At 36.6% G+C, this 15,439-nt stretch overlaps 1 protein-coding gene across 2 annotated transcripts in view; it reads right to left on the bottom strand.

Annotated features, from left to right (window-relative positions):
- Positions 1-3,438: 3,438 nt before the first annotated feature.
- The window catches only part of LOC122800857 (otolith matrix protein 1-like), a 205,697-nt gene continuing 193,696 nt past the window's right edge, over positions 3,439-15,439 (bottom strand). For both annotated transcript variants that reach the window (XM_044070176.1, XM_044070177.1), the window contains one exon: positions 3,439-4,386. In XM_044070176.1, coding sequence (XP_043926111.1) covers positions 4,318-4,386 — 69 coding nt within the window. In that variant the 3' untranslated portion in view covers positions 3,439-4,317. The remainder of the gene's footprint in view (positions 4,387-15,439) is intronic.

The following is a 15,439-nucleotide window of genomic DNA, read 5'->3' as shown; positions in this document are numbered from 1 at the left end:
GATGCTCATTTAAGCTTTGGTTTGAATGTATAATTTTCAACTGTCTTTCTACTTTTCTGGCATATACATATTTATTTATGTTTTGTGATTATATTTATACTTTAGATGTCTCAGGAGGTTTAGCAAAACCAGCCTAGATGTGTTTATAGCTCCTTTTTAATAAACTCCGATACTGTATTTTTGGTCCTTGGCTGCTGGATTTTTTTGTTAAGCATCAAAACACAGGTAATTGATGCTTCTACTTCAAGAATCTACTGAATGACAAACACAAAACATCAAAACAAAATAATGACAAAAGGAAAACAGTATCCTTTTCCAATCGATTAACAAAAACCCTGCCACTACATACACATATACTTTGAATAGTTAACTTACCCTGCCCCTTCCTCTAACCCCAACCCTACTCCTTTTCTTAAAAACCCTTTCTATAACACTACCACTACAAAAGACAGACACCACATACAGCAGCAACATGCTTGCACATCAGTAAATCTATCCCCTACCCTGTTACTCAAGCCGTCATCCACAAACACACCCATATGCACTCCTACCCTTAATGCCGAATATTTTGGTGTGTGTGTATATGTATATATATATATATATATATATATATAAGTTTCAGCATTAAAATCCTAATCTGACACTTTCCTTACCACAAATACTCAGTCTTCCATCTTCCTTCTATTGTCATCACCAGCACTCAACAGTGAATACTCTCAATGAATTTTCCTCATATATGTTTACACATACATACATACATACATATATGTATATATATATATATATACACACACACACACATATTGTGGTAGAAAGTAATATATATATATTTGTTTTATGTGTTCCATATGTATTCTAGTGTTTTCCATTTTGTTTTAAGTGATTTACTGAAGGTGAAGCTGAAGGTGAAATATGCCTCTTTAATCCACTCCAATACAGCATTCTTTATCTGAATACACATCAAGTTCAAAGCGTATACACAATATGCTCAGGGACTTTCTACATGTCTCTGAAAGTTACACTATACTAGACCCTCTGAGAGTCTCCTATAAAAGGAACAACTCTAAATATGAGACATTGCAACAAAAATGATATGACTAAAAGTGGAAGTGACCTTTGATTGTATATTTGCTAAATTTAACTAAAGCATTTTCAATACTGGGATATTCGTAAAGGTTACTACAAGGTGTACACTATACATGTACACACTGAGTAATCTTTCTGAATGAATAGACAACACAAGCATTGTGGTAGGGCTGTTCGTAAATTCAGAAAAGTTACCTCAAAGCGTATTTAGTGTTAACCTTTATGAATCCCCCTTGTTGTCAATTTTGTAATGGCATGTGCCTGATGCATTGCAGTGTTTACAACCAAATGTGAATCCTAGAAAAGTGAACTCGGCGATGAATCAAGCAATGTATGCCACAGCGGTAAAATTACTGAAATTGTTGCTGAAGGCCCAGAAGATATTGAAACTTGGTTAGCCTCAGTGGAAGGAGGGAAGACAGTGTATTGGCGTAAAGATTATTTTGAGGCATATATTTATCGGATACTTAGCTTCAACCACAAAAATAGCTAAGGTTTTCACAATACCCTAAAAAAAAAAATTCCCTTACATTTAGAAAACTTTTTGTACTTTGACAACACTACCAAAAGTTTTCTTTCTAAATCTTTTAAGATTTTTGTATGCAGTCATGGTTATGTGCCATTGCAAGGAGATTACATTAACACTTTATAGTAACACAACTAGGAAGAAATGAAAATTCCAGGGGATATATCTTAAGAGGCTACTTAATTTTTCAGTTGTACTTGAAAATTATCTTCACGCCATTTTAAGCCCTCTGTGCAGCTGAATACTAAGTAGATCTTATGGTCAACATCTTTGAGGTTGTGGCCCAGACAATGCACATTTTACAAATGTTCTGGCTTCTCAGTTATGGTTCTGTAGTTACTTCAATGAAAAAAAAACATTCTAGAAGTTTCTTCAGAAACTGAAATATAACACAATGCTCCAGGTCAATAAAGAATATTCTTAAGTGGAATTTCTGAAAAATCAGCAATTTGAACCAAAATAGTAGTTACAGTAGGAATTCCCCTGCCTCTCTGGTGGTAAAAACTGAGGTACAGGGGGCCACCACTTCTTTTCCAATAATAGGATAATAATAATCAGTGTTAATGTCAATGATGAGGAAGGAGATCACTGATGGTAACTAACTGGAAATCTACCTTTGTGCCTTACCTTGAGACACAAGTTACCAAAATACAGAAATTCTCCTTTTTGTTATCACCACACACCTAAACCAGTTCTAGGTTGTAGGAGCCACAGCCAGTTTTGGCATGCAAAGGGCATAACATAGAACTAGATAGCACGCCAGTCCATCAACGTAAATACATGTACATACGCATATACACACACACACACAAATTCACAAGATACATGTGCACACTACATACACACACACACACACACACACACACACACACACACATATATATATGTACAGACACACACTCACATGCAGACACACACACACACACACATACATACATATGTACAGACACTCACTCACTCACACACACGCACACACACACATACATATGTACAGACACATACAGACACACACACATGCACACACACACACATACACATACATATGTACAGACACACACACACACACACACACACACACACACACACACACACACACACATACATATGTACAGACACATACAGACACACACACATGCACACACACACACATACACATACATATGTACAGACACACACTCACACACACACACAAACATGCACACACACACACACACACACACACACACACACACACATACATATGTACAGACACATACAGACACACACACACACACATGCACACACACACAGACACAAACACGCACACACGCGCGCGCACACACACACACACACACACATACATATGTACAGACACACACACACACACACACAGACACACACACACACACACACACACACACATCCACATACACACACACACGCACATACACACACACACGCACATACACACACACACATACATATGTACAGACACACACACACACACATGCACACACATACGCGCACGCACACACACACTCACTCACATACACACACGTGCACACACACACACACACACACACTTATTCACCTAGTGGCAAACCAAGCACTGCCAGTTCAGTTAACTTGCATAGCCTTACGATGTGAGGGAGGCCACAGCCACTGACAAAAAGCCACACAGACACAAGAAGAACATGTAAACTCAACATAGAAGACCCTCCTTCTGGGAACTAAACTAGATAACCAAGCACTGTGAGGTAAAGAATTTAACTATTGCACCACATTACTGTCCAAAACATAAAATGCCTGCCTATTTCAAATGGATATTAAAAAACATACAACTCTAGTGGCTTGAATAATTTTATTTTCTCAAAACAAAAACCCAGTCTTTGTTTATGCATTACCTACACCTTTATTTGAAAGATACAAATTAAAAAAAACATATTTAATGTTGTCTTGCCACCATTTGCTTCCTTAATTGCAAATAATCATGGATACCTTATTAAACAAAACAGTCTCTTTAGATAAAATAAATGCCTTTCAAAACATCGTAAAAAAACTTGAAGAATTATATAATGGAGAGCCATGAACAAAATGCTTGGACTAAATCCTTTTTATACTTATACATAGATATAAGTGAACCACTTCATAGACTCTAGTCTCATCAGGACAAACTAATGTTTTATATGGTATTGGCACAACAAACGCAGTAGTAACTGCACATCACACAACAGTCATTTTGCAGACACAGCCCTGGGTAATTAGCCACATCTTTGAGTTTGAATTGTGTGTGTGTGTGTGTGTGTGTGTGTGTGTGTCTACATGTGGATATAGTATACATAAGCAAGTCATATCTGTACTGTATATATTTGTAAATGGTTAACTATTTTATACGATTTTGCACATAACTATATCCATCCATCATAAAATTACATATTTGAAATGTAGTTACTAAAGTACAAATTACACTGCTTTGGGTGCAAAAGGCTTCATGCATGTGTCATTACTTGGTGCAACATTTGACAAATTTGAAACATCTTCTGGTATATAAATTACAGTTTATGCAGAGGTTTATAAGCAGGAGTCTACAAGCTTTGCAGGCTTATCCACTGATCCTGATTTATCATTTATATGAGGAGTTAAAAGAAATTCTAGCTGTGCGGTTTTATCAAGTCGATCTTTGGTAGTAGCATTTCTCCAAAAGTAATGAAAGTGTATTGCAGAGTTCACTCAGGAAAATCCCCAGAAACCACCGGATCTTTATTTTCTGGCAGCAGTATAATTCTAGCAGGTAACTGGAAAGAAAATAAATTCAAATGTTAAAGTTGTTACATTAAAAAATGAAATTATTTGAAATCATGGATGCTTTTGCTACACAGTGGAATACTATGATTCTTAGTCATAAATGAAAACTTTCCAAAGCATTTAGAAAATTGTTAAATTAAGGTTCAAAATGACTAAATCTTAATGCAAATATGCATACTACTGACACAGAAAGAGCATTGTACAAGCAATATCATGTGCTGGTCACTTAATTAAGGAAAATGCATTACTATGATCATTATTATTATTATTTAACTGCATTGGCCTTGTAGGTCAGAAGCCATTTTCTAGCAATTTATAATGTCTCAATAAATAGTTACACAAACCTACTCACTTATCCTTTTTCACCCTCTGCATTGCTGTAATAATCGCCGCCAGAGTACATTACATATAGCATAGCTACATTGCATATCACCTAATTTCTGATTACATTATTTGTTTAAGTACCACTAGAATGCTAGGCCAAAGGTTGTAGTCCAAGTGTAAAACTACAGACTATACTACTGTGCTGAAGATTATGCTGATGGTGTCTTACTGAATGACATTTCCAATATCTACACGCTGTCATTAAACTCATAAAAAGCTTGTCATCCCTAGAGCTCTCCTCAAGCTTCTATAACTCAGAGTATTGGCAGAAGGCCTTTCAACAAGTAGAAGCTCTTCTACATCTGTCAGCTACATGTGTTCAATACAGCAAACCTTGTAACACATCAGTTCACAAATAACAGAATATTTGTTTACTGGGAAAGTCTGACTAGGACAGAGCCCATTTTCAGTGGATGCCTGGGGAGAAGCACTCCAGGCATGTCTTTGGAATATTAGAGAAACCTGAGTACCCAGAGGAAACCCACACGAATACAGGTAGAACATGCAGATTCCACACAGAAGACACCTCAGCCAAGAAATGAACCAGAGAACCTCTTGTGGTGAGGTGACAACACTAACCACTGCACCACTGTGCCACCCAAGAGAGTAAATACAAACTTTTTAGAAATGCATACACTTGAGCTTTTTTATGAGCTAATGTAAGAAGTAAAAGAAAGCATTTTTGCAGTGGAGGCAAGTTCTCCTGCACCCCCATATCACATTTACTTTATTGTTTTCATCCGAAGTCAATGCACCTTGAAGAAAGAGTGATAACTGGCATGTAATAAAATGCTTGGGTGGAATTTACAGTCAAGTTGCATAAACTGCAATGGGTACTCCTGTAGTCAGTGGTCATGCTCAGGGTGGTGGCGAGTCACAGATATATTTCCACAGCAGCATAGCAAGCAATGATGTGCATTATAATATGTACGCAAATGACAGACTTGTGATATGCAAATGAAGGCATGTACCAAAATGAGACATTAATGATACGTAAACTTAGGTAAGTAAAACGGTGCCATAAGTCATAGTCATAGCCTGTGGAACTTGTGCCCCAGCCTATACATCTCTACAAAAGACCAAAGCACATGGGAAATATCTGTTCTGTGGACAGTTACAATGTTCAGAATCATCTTCTCATACTTAGCATCACCAGCTCCCATCCCAGCAGTGATATGTGGTGAATGGTGACAAAAGAAATGCTACACAGGTAGTGTATGATGAACACAATCTGTCTGATCAGGACATAGTTGATTAGCTGGGATACTGGAAGGTGCACATTCAACATTTATGACCCACATGTAGAATCTGCAGGAATTTCTGTGGAGAAACAGGTATGCATAGCACTCACTCTCTAAGCTACTGGCATCTTTCAGACATATTAGGTATATCACAGGCATAAGCTACAAGAATACTAAGCAAGTTCCTCATAGTCATGCTACTGTGTATGGACGAGTTTACCTCATTTCCCAAGACAGAACAGGAGAAAGACACCATTATGCATGAAATCTATGACATCACACTTCTCCCAGAGATACTGGGTACCATAAATTGCACACGTGGCAATAAAGGCCTACTTGGTCTACACTCACACAATTAAGTCAACAAAAAAGCTACCACGCTGTGAATTGCCAGATGTGTATAGTGCACAGGGGATGATTACGAATGCATTTGCACAACACTGAGATAGTTGTCATGATTCACACATATGGCACAAGCCACTTATATCACGAGTGTGATAGCAAGGTGACTTTCCAGAGGAATAGCTGGTTGGTAAGTGCAGGCACTGTTGGTAAAATAGATGCTGTCTCCCCAAAAAATATAACTGTCATGTGCTGCAGACCATGATGGTTACCCACTTGCACTGTGGCTTATGACACCCAGAGTCCAGAGAGCATTGACAAGCTCTAATAACACATGGCAGAAGCAGAGATAAGGGGACATCATATGTTCATAGTTTTAAAGGATGTTGCTAATCATGTGGTCTGACTGATTTGTTCAGGCTGAGAAAATCAAACCATGAAATATAGGAAGCAGTTTTTTAACAGCTAATAGCCTTAATCCTGTATGCTAACTGCCACACTATTAATGATTCTTGTCTCCCTAACACAGGTAAGAGTGACTGTTTATATAGATCTGTTGTGTATGATTGAATTAATTTAATGTCAAATTGAAAACACTGACAAAAATTTTGAGCATACACAAAACCAAAACCAAAAAAATATTGAATGAAATAATATTGAGAAAGGAAAACTATTTATTTTCCCGATATTAACACTACTCCCCCATAACACTAGCATGAAATTCATCTGAATAGTGGCAGTGTTACAGGAAGGTTTTAATGATGTTAAGGTGTAGGTTTAGCATTGAGGGAAGGGGCAGCATTAGGGTTAGGATTAACACCCATTACTAAGGTGGTGCAGGGTGGGTGGAGCCCCCTGCCCTCTTTAGTAATAAATGCAAATCCTAACCCTAAATACTCAGGGTATATAGGTGAAGGAGACATATGACTCCTGATGTAAACATAAGATAGTAACAGCAGAAAGGTTTGCAGTGTAAGACATTGAGAGACACACACATTCCTTATTGTTATGCATAGTTAGAAGGCACACCTAAGCACAATGTGAATTGTAGTACACCAGAGTAATGTTTTTCCTGCCTCAGATTGAGCAGCACACCTTTAAATAGCTAAAACAATACATCTTACCACACAAATGTTGATAAATCTGTATTTCAGAGATCTCTCTCAACCCATACAAATAGCAGAAAGACTGTGAATCACACAGCATTTAAAATGGACCTCATTCTATAACACCACAGTTTTTTACCAAAATGTATAATATGCAAGCAACAGAGCACTATACCATGAACATCTCTGAATTGTCAAATTATACTGCATGATGGCCAGAGTATGCAGTTTGTCTGTGAACCTTATGTCACTGATATAATGTCTGTAGCCTCAATCTGTCTGACTGATCACTAGGCATTTATTTGTGGCCACAGATACATACAGTGTCTGCATGTACTTTTTCATATAGATACTTTAATGGCCATGCAATGGAAGTACAGAGATGCCAGTATAGAAGTGACTGCCAGTACTGTCAGCATGTGCAGATCACTCCGCTTAACACCTTACACCTGGAGCAGTTGCCCCCATTGCCCTACCCTAGCTATGCCTCTAATTACAGATGCTGTCCTTATTTTCTGGACGGTGTTCAGCATATATGCTGCAAAGTTGCTCCATTTCCAGCTCAGTGCATGTTCAGACTCACTGTCTACCACTCTAAGCACTAGTATACCTTTGTCAGGTGTCATTCACATTTAGCCAGTCTGCCATTGTGATACCTGTTTGCAGTCACATGATAACTAGCCTAGTGTACATTATATACATTAACTTTGCTTCTTCAGAGGCATTATTCTACCAGACAATTTGTTGACGGTCTAATTAAACCATTTATGTGATCTCTTATTCCCATATTCTGCAGTATACTGACACTGCACCTTCCTTCTGTTAGGTACTGTAACACAGCCTTTCTGTACTACATAATGTGTCACTGTCACCGATCTATTTGGTTTGTGAAGGTTTTTGCTGTTTGTATTAGTGTTCCTTGCTGCTACAGTCTGTAATCAAGATGCCTAATGTGTCAGTGAGCATTTAACATAGCCTGAGGTCCAATGCACCTTCTTTCTAATTTGTCCGCTTATCACATTTCATTGTTATATAACATGCTGGCAAATGCATATTGCTTTCTTAGTGCTACCATAGTTCACTGCTTTGTATCATGCATCTAAGCTGCTGTCATTTCCTATTTCACTGCTTAAAATCTTGCTGTCTGAACAGATTATATTTGACTTACTCCATTAATATTCGATGAAGTCATTATATTGATGTACCTGTGATGCTCCATCTTTTGTCTGCAGCCTGTCTGCTACACTGTGCTCTGTCTCTTCTGCATTTCCCTTGTCTGCTACATCTTTGCATGCATATTTCCTCCCCATCCTAATTCTGCCTTTACCATCCTAAATCTTATATGTTCTTCTTTCACCTAACATGGTAACTTATATACTCTTACTTTTCAGTTCCTTCAAGTGAATCCCCAGTCCTCTCGAAACAAACCTGATGACTAGGATCCACCTACTGAACCAGAAATGTCCTCTGCCAACTCTCAGTGCTATGAGAAAAATTGCACCAGGTCATATTGACAGATTTAATGATTATGCACCTCAGGCAAATAATTGTGCATTGGATGATCTAGTTGCACCAGTAGGGATTTCTTGCTATAGTTAGAAGTTGGTAGCCTTGTAGATGTATTGCGACTCACCCTTCTCCCTTAGATTCCTCAGTATTGGTCACAAGTTGCTGGCTAGGTTTAAGTCCTCCATTGGTCTGGCTTCCCAGGATAGCTCTGGGTGATGCTGTTCTACCACTGAAACAATGTGCCCTTTTCTGTTGACCTGCACTTCAGTACAGTTTGTGTTTCCTCACCTCACTTTCTATAATCATTGCAGGTGCTGTCCTTATCTATGCAACTCATGTTCAGTATAATACACCACCAAGCTGCTTTGTTTGTGGATCTGTGAATACTCAGACTAATTGGTTGCTGCTGAGTGCTGTAAGTGTGGCCCACCTTGCTCTCTGTACCTCCATTCTCTACTCACCCCACCCCTTGCTACTTACATATTCTCCTATCTACTGCCACCATTACAATTGAAGTGATAGGGCCACCAAATAAATGTTACCTATTCCATCTCAGGCTCAAACATCCAGTGGCTCTCTCCAAACCATTCCAAAATTTATCAACAGCAAAAAAGCTACAATAAGTAGAAAACCTCCCATTTTCTTATAAACGACTTCATTACTAATATATAAGGAAATAATCTAAATCATATGCAGGGAAAGGTGTATAATAATGCATCACTCTCTCTATTACTGAAGCTGCATTTGCCTATTACAAAATCTAAAGGAAAATGCATTATCTATATTGAGTTAGAAACATCCTGGATGCATTTTGATAAGTGTTAAGTGATAATGTGATACAAAACTCTGTTGGTTTACTGAACCACTTCATAGCATCAATTCCAGGGGTCACATGCTTAGGTGGTCTAGTGGCTTGACACAGGCCAAGTAGAGTACACTACCCATATGTCTTCTTCAAGGTAAAGATAATTATATTTGCTATCAATCATTGTTTCTGCCTGTGTCACTTACCTACCATTGTTACTAGTCACTTATGGTTCTTCATAATTTATCTTAAAGCATGTCAGTCTGTTTTCTATGATGCTCTAAAGTGTAGTCAGCACAGTCCTGCATATAATCAGGCAAGACGTTTTTTTTAATAACATGAAGAAATGTGGATTTATTTGATAAATAAGTTATAGATTCTTCAGGCTCCATCCATCTAACCTTTCCCCTTTGTCAGCACCAGAAGCTTATAACATAAATCAAACAGAAGGCTACAGTTTCTGAGGGAAATGAAAGTATAAGGGTAGGATATACATTTGTAGGAATACATAATGTAGGTTAAAATTCTGAAAGCTCAACGAATATAGTTAATGCAGAAGGGTCTGGCTTGTATGATGTCCTTTAGAAAGGCTTCCTGATGTTCTTGTAGACAAGTAGCATAAGCTAGCAACTTTCATCTTTATGGACTATCTTCTTTACATGAGTATGTGTTGGAGTAACCTGCTGTTTTAAGAGATGTGAACTCTTCAGTGGGCCTAGAAATGATATAAGCATGAATGAATCACACCACTGAATCTGTACAGAGGTTTCTGCCTTAGGCTAGCATACCATAGTACACAATTTACCAATGGTCTACTTTACTAGCCCAGTTCACAGATACTACTTACTTAGAAACTCTGGAGTATACGTCATGGTTTCAAAATGATGTTTTAACAAAAATTATGGCTTTGATTACATTTTTAATGTGCTTTTTCCTATAGATATTCTTGACCATTCATTCTTTTTGTATTTTTCATTACATGGCAAAACAAACATTGCACTTCATTTGAATGACATTTTCATTCTGGGCATTTAATCTTGGGTGTTGTCTGCACTAAGTAAACTACAGTGGAAACTTCAGCAAGTAGTATATTTATGTGAATTAAAGCTGGGCAAATTTACAGTAGTTCCCTGAATGGCAAGTGGTGTGAAGAACCATACAATATTTGTTAAAAAAGCCCCCTCAAAGCAGGTTCAAATCATTGCTGCTAAATTTTGAAGCATTCACAGCATTTGCATATTGTTAAACATATTACAATTCACCCGGTTCTGTGTTTTTAGAGCTGTAACAAGCCATTCAGTGTAGGCCTATGTGAACTAAGTCTGAATATCAAAAAAAACTATGATGATTTTTTTTCTTTGCATAAATTCAATGCATTTATTATTTCAGAAAAAAAAGATGAATGAATCAATATTAAGGGAAAGTTCCACCCTGATGTCATATTTTTCTCATCACAAATCACTCACTGTTCACTTTAATTCAATCCCAGGAAGATCAGAATTAAAGAAAATATAATATAACTATCTCTCCTGTTGTTAGTTTTATGTAAATTTTTCTGCATTCTCTGAGTACACAATTTTAGCTGCCTGGAAACTCTCAACTTTTATCTTTCTGGTACTTCTGCTGCATCATAGGGGCATCAGCAGTCGTAAGTAGGAGTGGAAGGGACAGCCACACCTACAGCCTAATTGAACAAAGTAAATTAAGCCACTGATTTCAGCCACAAAATTATCAATACAATTGTGTTTAAAGAGCTTGAAATTAGGAGCAAGCATTCTAGAAACATAATCTAGTTCATTTTTAAGTCTGAGTTGTCAGTCACACATGAATAATCAAAACAATGAACTATACATCAGCTGTACCTTAAGGTAAGACAGAAGTCTAGCTAAAGCAAGTTGTTTAGCAATTTCTGGCAGAATAGTCAAAACTTTGTGAAGGTTTGTTTAAAATCTTGATATGAATAAAAAAAGTCAAAGAAAGCCATTGGAAAAGGTACACACTACAGATATTCTTGCAGAAAATGATAATTCAGAGACGTACAATTGAAAAGTACAGAAGAATAAAAAATAACGTAATTTTTTGTTTAGCTGTTATGCCATGGAATGGAAAAAACTAAGTCTGCTGTGACAGTAATAAAAAAGGACTGTAAAAACAAAAAACATATTAATATGGCAGCCACATCAGGCCTCTCTGGCATATTACATATGATAAATGAATAATTTATTAATTAGTAATTCATGTACAGGCCTGCTCATGTGTATGAAACATGTGGCAAGAACTATTAATTATGTTTACTAAAGGTGTAAATGGCTAGGTATCTTATGGTCACAGTAGTCGCTTATCTATTACTGTTCCTATGTTCTTAATAGTAACCAGGTAAAATGATGTAGATACAGTGTTACTGCACAAAAGGTCATGATGTACTGAAAAAATGTACTTTTCCACTTTCCCTGCAGAGTTATCCGTTAATATCTTAAAAATGCATCTAATGATGCTTCTGAGATAGTAAACAATAAATTCATCCTCAGTCTCACTACAACAATTTAAAATGTGTGTTTGTGAACTCCAGAAGAAATCTGGTGACTCTTGATGAGCAAGTGTTACGATTACAATTCAATTGCTTAAGGTTAATGTGCATAGTTCAGTAGGAAAGTACATGATTGATTGTCTTTCTTACACAAATCATAACTATGATTTATATAAAAGGGATTAAACTACTTTTTAGAAATGAATGAAACCTGAGCTGATGTTAGACTTTTTTTTAAAAGTTCTGATTACAACAGATTCTTTTTTCTAAGGATGAGAATTATTAACACCACTTGTTTATCTGAAGTACTGCTTTATGCACCACCAACCTAAGTGTTCTTGCTGTTAAACATTTTAAAGAATGTATGAAGTGGCCACTTGACAAGTCTAAATATGGTAAAACTGAATGTATGGTATATATGTATAGCCACCTGACAAGCCTAAATATGGTAAAGCTTAATGTATGGTACATGTATTGTGTTGATTTTAACTTGCTTGTGTATGCATATGCCATTTTCTCCACATGGATCTTGGAGTTGGTATATACAAAGGAAAATGTGTTTTCTTTTTTTTCTTTGTATCTTTCTTTTTTGGGAGACTATTTTAAGGCATAAAGATAACTCTAAGTGCTTCTTATAACATTTTAATGTGCTTATTTCCACAAAATGGCTGTCATGGGGTCTGCCATATTAGTTTTATCTTATTTTTTTTTTCCTTTAATTTCTCCTTCCGAGAATCCATCTGTGGTTCTATCTGAGGTTCCATTTGAGTCCTGGTAGATACAGAAAGTAGTGATGTTATCTCATCCCATTGAAATACACTGGATTCCCTTATGTAAGAGGACTTGCTTCAATTTTTCCTTGAATGACTCTCATTTATGTTTCTTTCAGAGCATATTTTATGCTAATCAGAGCAGTTATATATCTTCAGTCAAAATATTAGCTGAACTGCTGACATTTGTAAGAGTAAAAACATGTAGTCCTTCAACTATTTACATCTAAGAAGATGAGCTCAAATCTATACAGAAGGAGAAGAACTGTACTTCCAAAAATATTGATTCTCTATGTAACAACAGCTAACACAACAGGCATTTGCGAATACTTCATCAGGTGTGCAGATAAAATCACTCATGGTCATATTTAAGTAAAGATAAGAATCATGTGACATCAAATTATAAGAATCATTGGCTACATTGTTAAACATAATTAAACCTCATTATTTATTCATTTGCAATGAATTAATGAATCAATTAATACTCAGGCATATTTAGTAACACTTTAAAATAATAAAAAGCACATAATAAATTAGTTGTTTATGTTTTACAATGGTTTTAAACTTACTGCATCATTTAGCCTCGGATATGAGTCCACTCTTAAAGATGTAATCCATATATATCCCATGCTCTTTTCCAGTGCCAATGTCACCATCTCTTCTACTTACTAAGATAAATGTTGTTGTTGTTGTTGTGTCTTTCAGCTTTTCCCAGTTAGGGGTCACCACAGCGGAACTCCGGTACGTTAATGATTGGCAGTTGATTTTTTACGTGCTGAGTTGCCGGTCCTAACGCACAACCTTCAACAAAGGTATGCCCATTCATGCATGATAAATGTAAGTGCTGTAAATCTAAATACATGATCCAAGTTTGTTTCTGCTATATGTTTATATTGAGCATTAGTGTTTATTGGGAGTTTTATGTCAGAGAGATGTTCACAAATATGCTCTTTACATTTTCTGTTTATCCAGTGTAAAACACTGTGCAGCTTTTGCATATAGTTACATAAATTAGATTAGTAGTCCTTCAATTATTGAGAGACCCTCCCCCACACTGTTCCTGAGATGTCAAAACTATTGCTGTAGTGAATGAACCTTGCTTGATCATATGTATGTGCCAGCAGCTACTGGAAATGAAGAGACATGAAAATAGTTCTGCTATTCCCCGGTGTATGCACTGAGTAGAGCCATGTCTTTTTTTTTTATTCCTGAATGTTGTAGAATTAAAAGTGTGTTTTATTAGTTGCAAAAGTATTTAAGCTTTTATAACTGCTGCCATTGTGTTTTTCCATTACAATACAACAATGTTCTGTAATTCTGCTTCAAACTATTGCCAAATTATCTTCCTCAGTTTGTGCTAGTTTGATATTTTTTCATATTCTGATTATTCTTCCTCAGTCAGCAGTAATGTTTCCAGTGCTGCCAGTGCAAGGACAACTTCCTTCATTGTTCTTCTTCTTTCTAATACAACAAACCTAGCAGTAGAACCAACTAAAACAACAGACTGAAAAGGACATGCATGTCAAAAGTACCTCAATTAGTAGTTACAGAAGTGAACAACAATCCCACAGATCATGTCACATAATTTAACAACTACATCTGTTTCCATCAGAACTAAAACAAAGTAATTATTCTACAAAAAATACATAATTGCAAAGTGAAAGAATAAACTACTTAGGTTAAAAATACTGTATACTATGTAACCCCTACTTCTCAACATGTCACAGTGAAGAGATACAATTTCCCTGTCAGCAAGGGGCTGTAAATGAAAGAAACACATAGTGAGGATGCTATTAGTGTTTTCTGCAGCACAGGTAACCTTTCCCCCAAGCTAGTGGCACCTGCAACTTCAGACTAAAAGTTGCATAAAAGTAAACAATAGAATCACATAGCTTACCAAAACAATAAAACAGCTGAAAAATTCTTAACATGGCGTGTGGGCAGTATCTAACAGACAAAAAAAAATAAAGATCCTCCTATGTCTACGGTATGTCATACAGGTGGAGATAAATTCCTCTGCCAAAGCATGCAGGGGGTTAAGCTTAAAATAAGGGTAGGAAGGGTTTCCCTTCCTTTGATTCCAAGGAAAGGAATGGAACATTTTATAAAGTACAAGCTGATTCCTGATAACTGTGTTAGAACCATACTGTGGGGGAAAAAACCTTGGGCTCGAGTTAAACTGCAAGTGAGGGTGGGCTTTTCCTATAAAGAATAGGAGTGTGGGGGTGCATACCCTCTTGTCTAGTAGAACAGGGGAGAACCTCCCTTACTAGAATGCTTAAGAGGTGTAATTTCAAAATACAGAATATGTTTATATTGTATCAAACTTCCTTTTTATTTTTCAAATTTTCAGGACTGA

The sequence above is a fragment of the Protopterus annectens genome, chromosome 4.part1 (genome assembly GCF_019279795.1).
Source record: "Protopterus annectens isolate FY-2018-M chromosome 4.part1, PAN1.0, whole genome shotgun sequence".
Classification (NCBI taxonomy): domain Eukaryota; kingdom Metazoa; phylum Chordata; order Ceratodontiformes; family Protopteridae; genus Protopterus; species Protopterus annectens.
The sequence above is the reverse complement of the archived record's forward strand: the minus strand, read 5'-3'. Positions and strand labels throughout refer to the sequence as shown.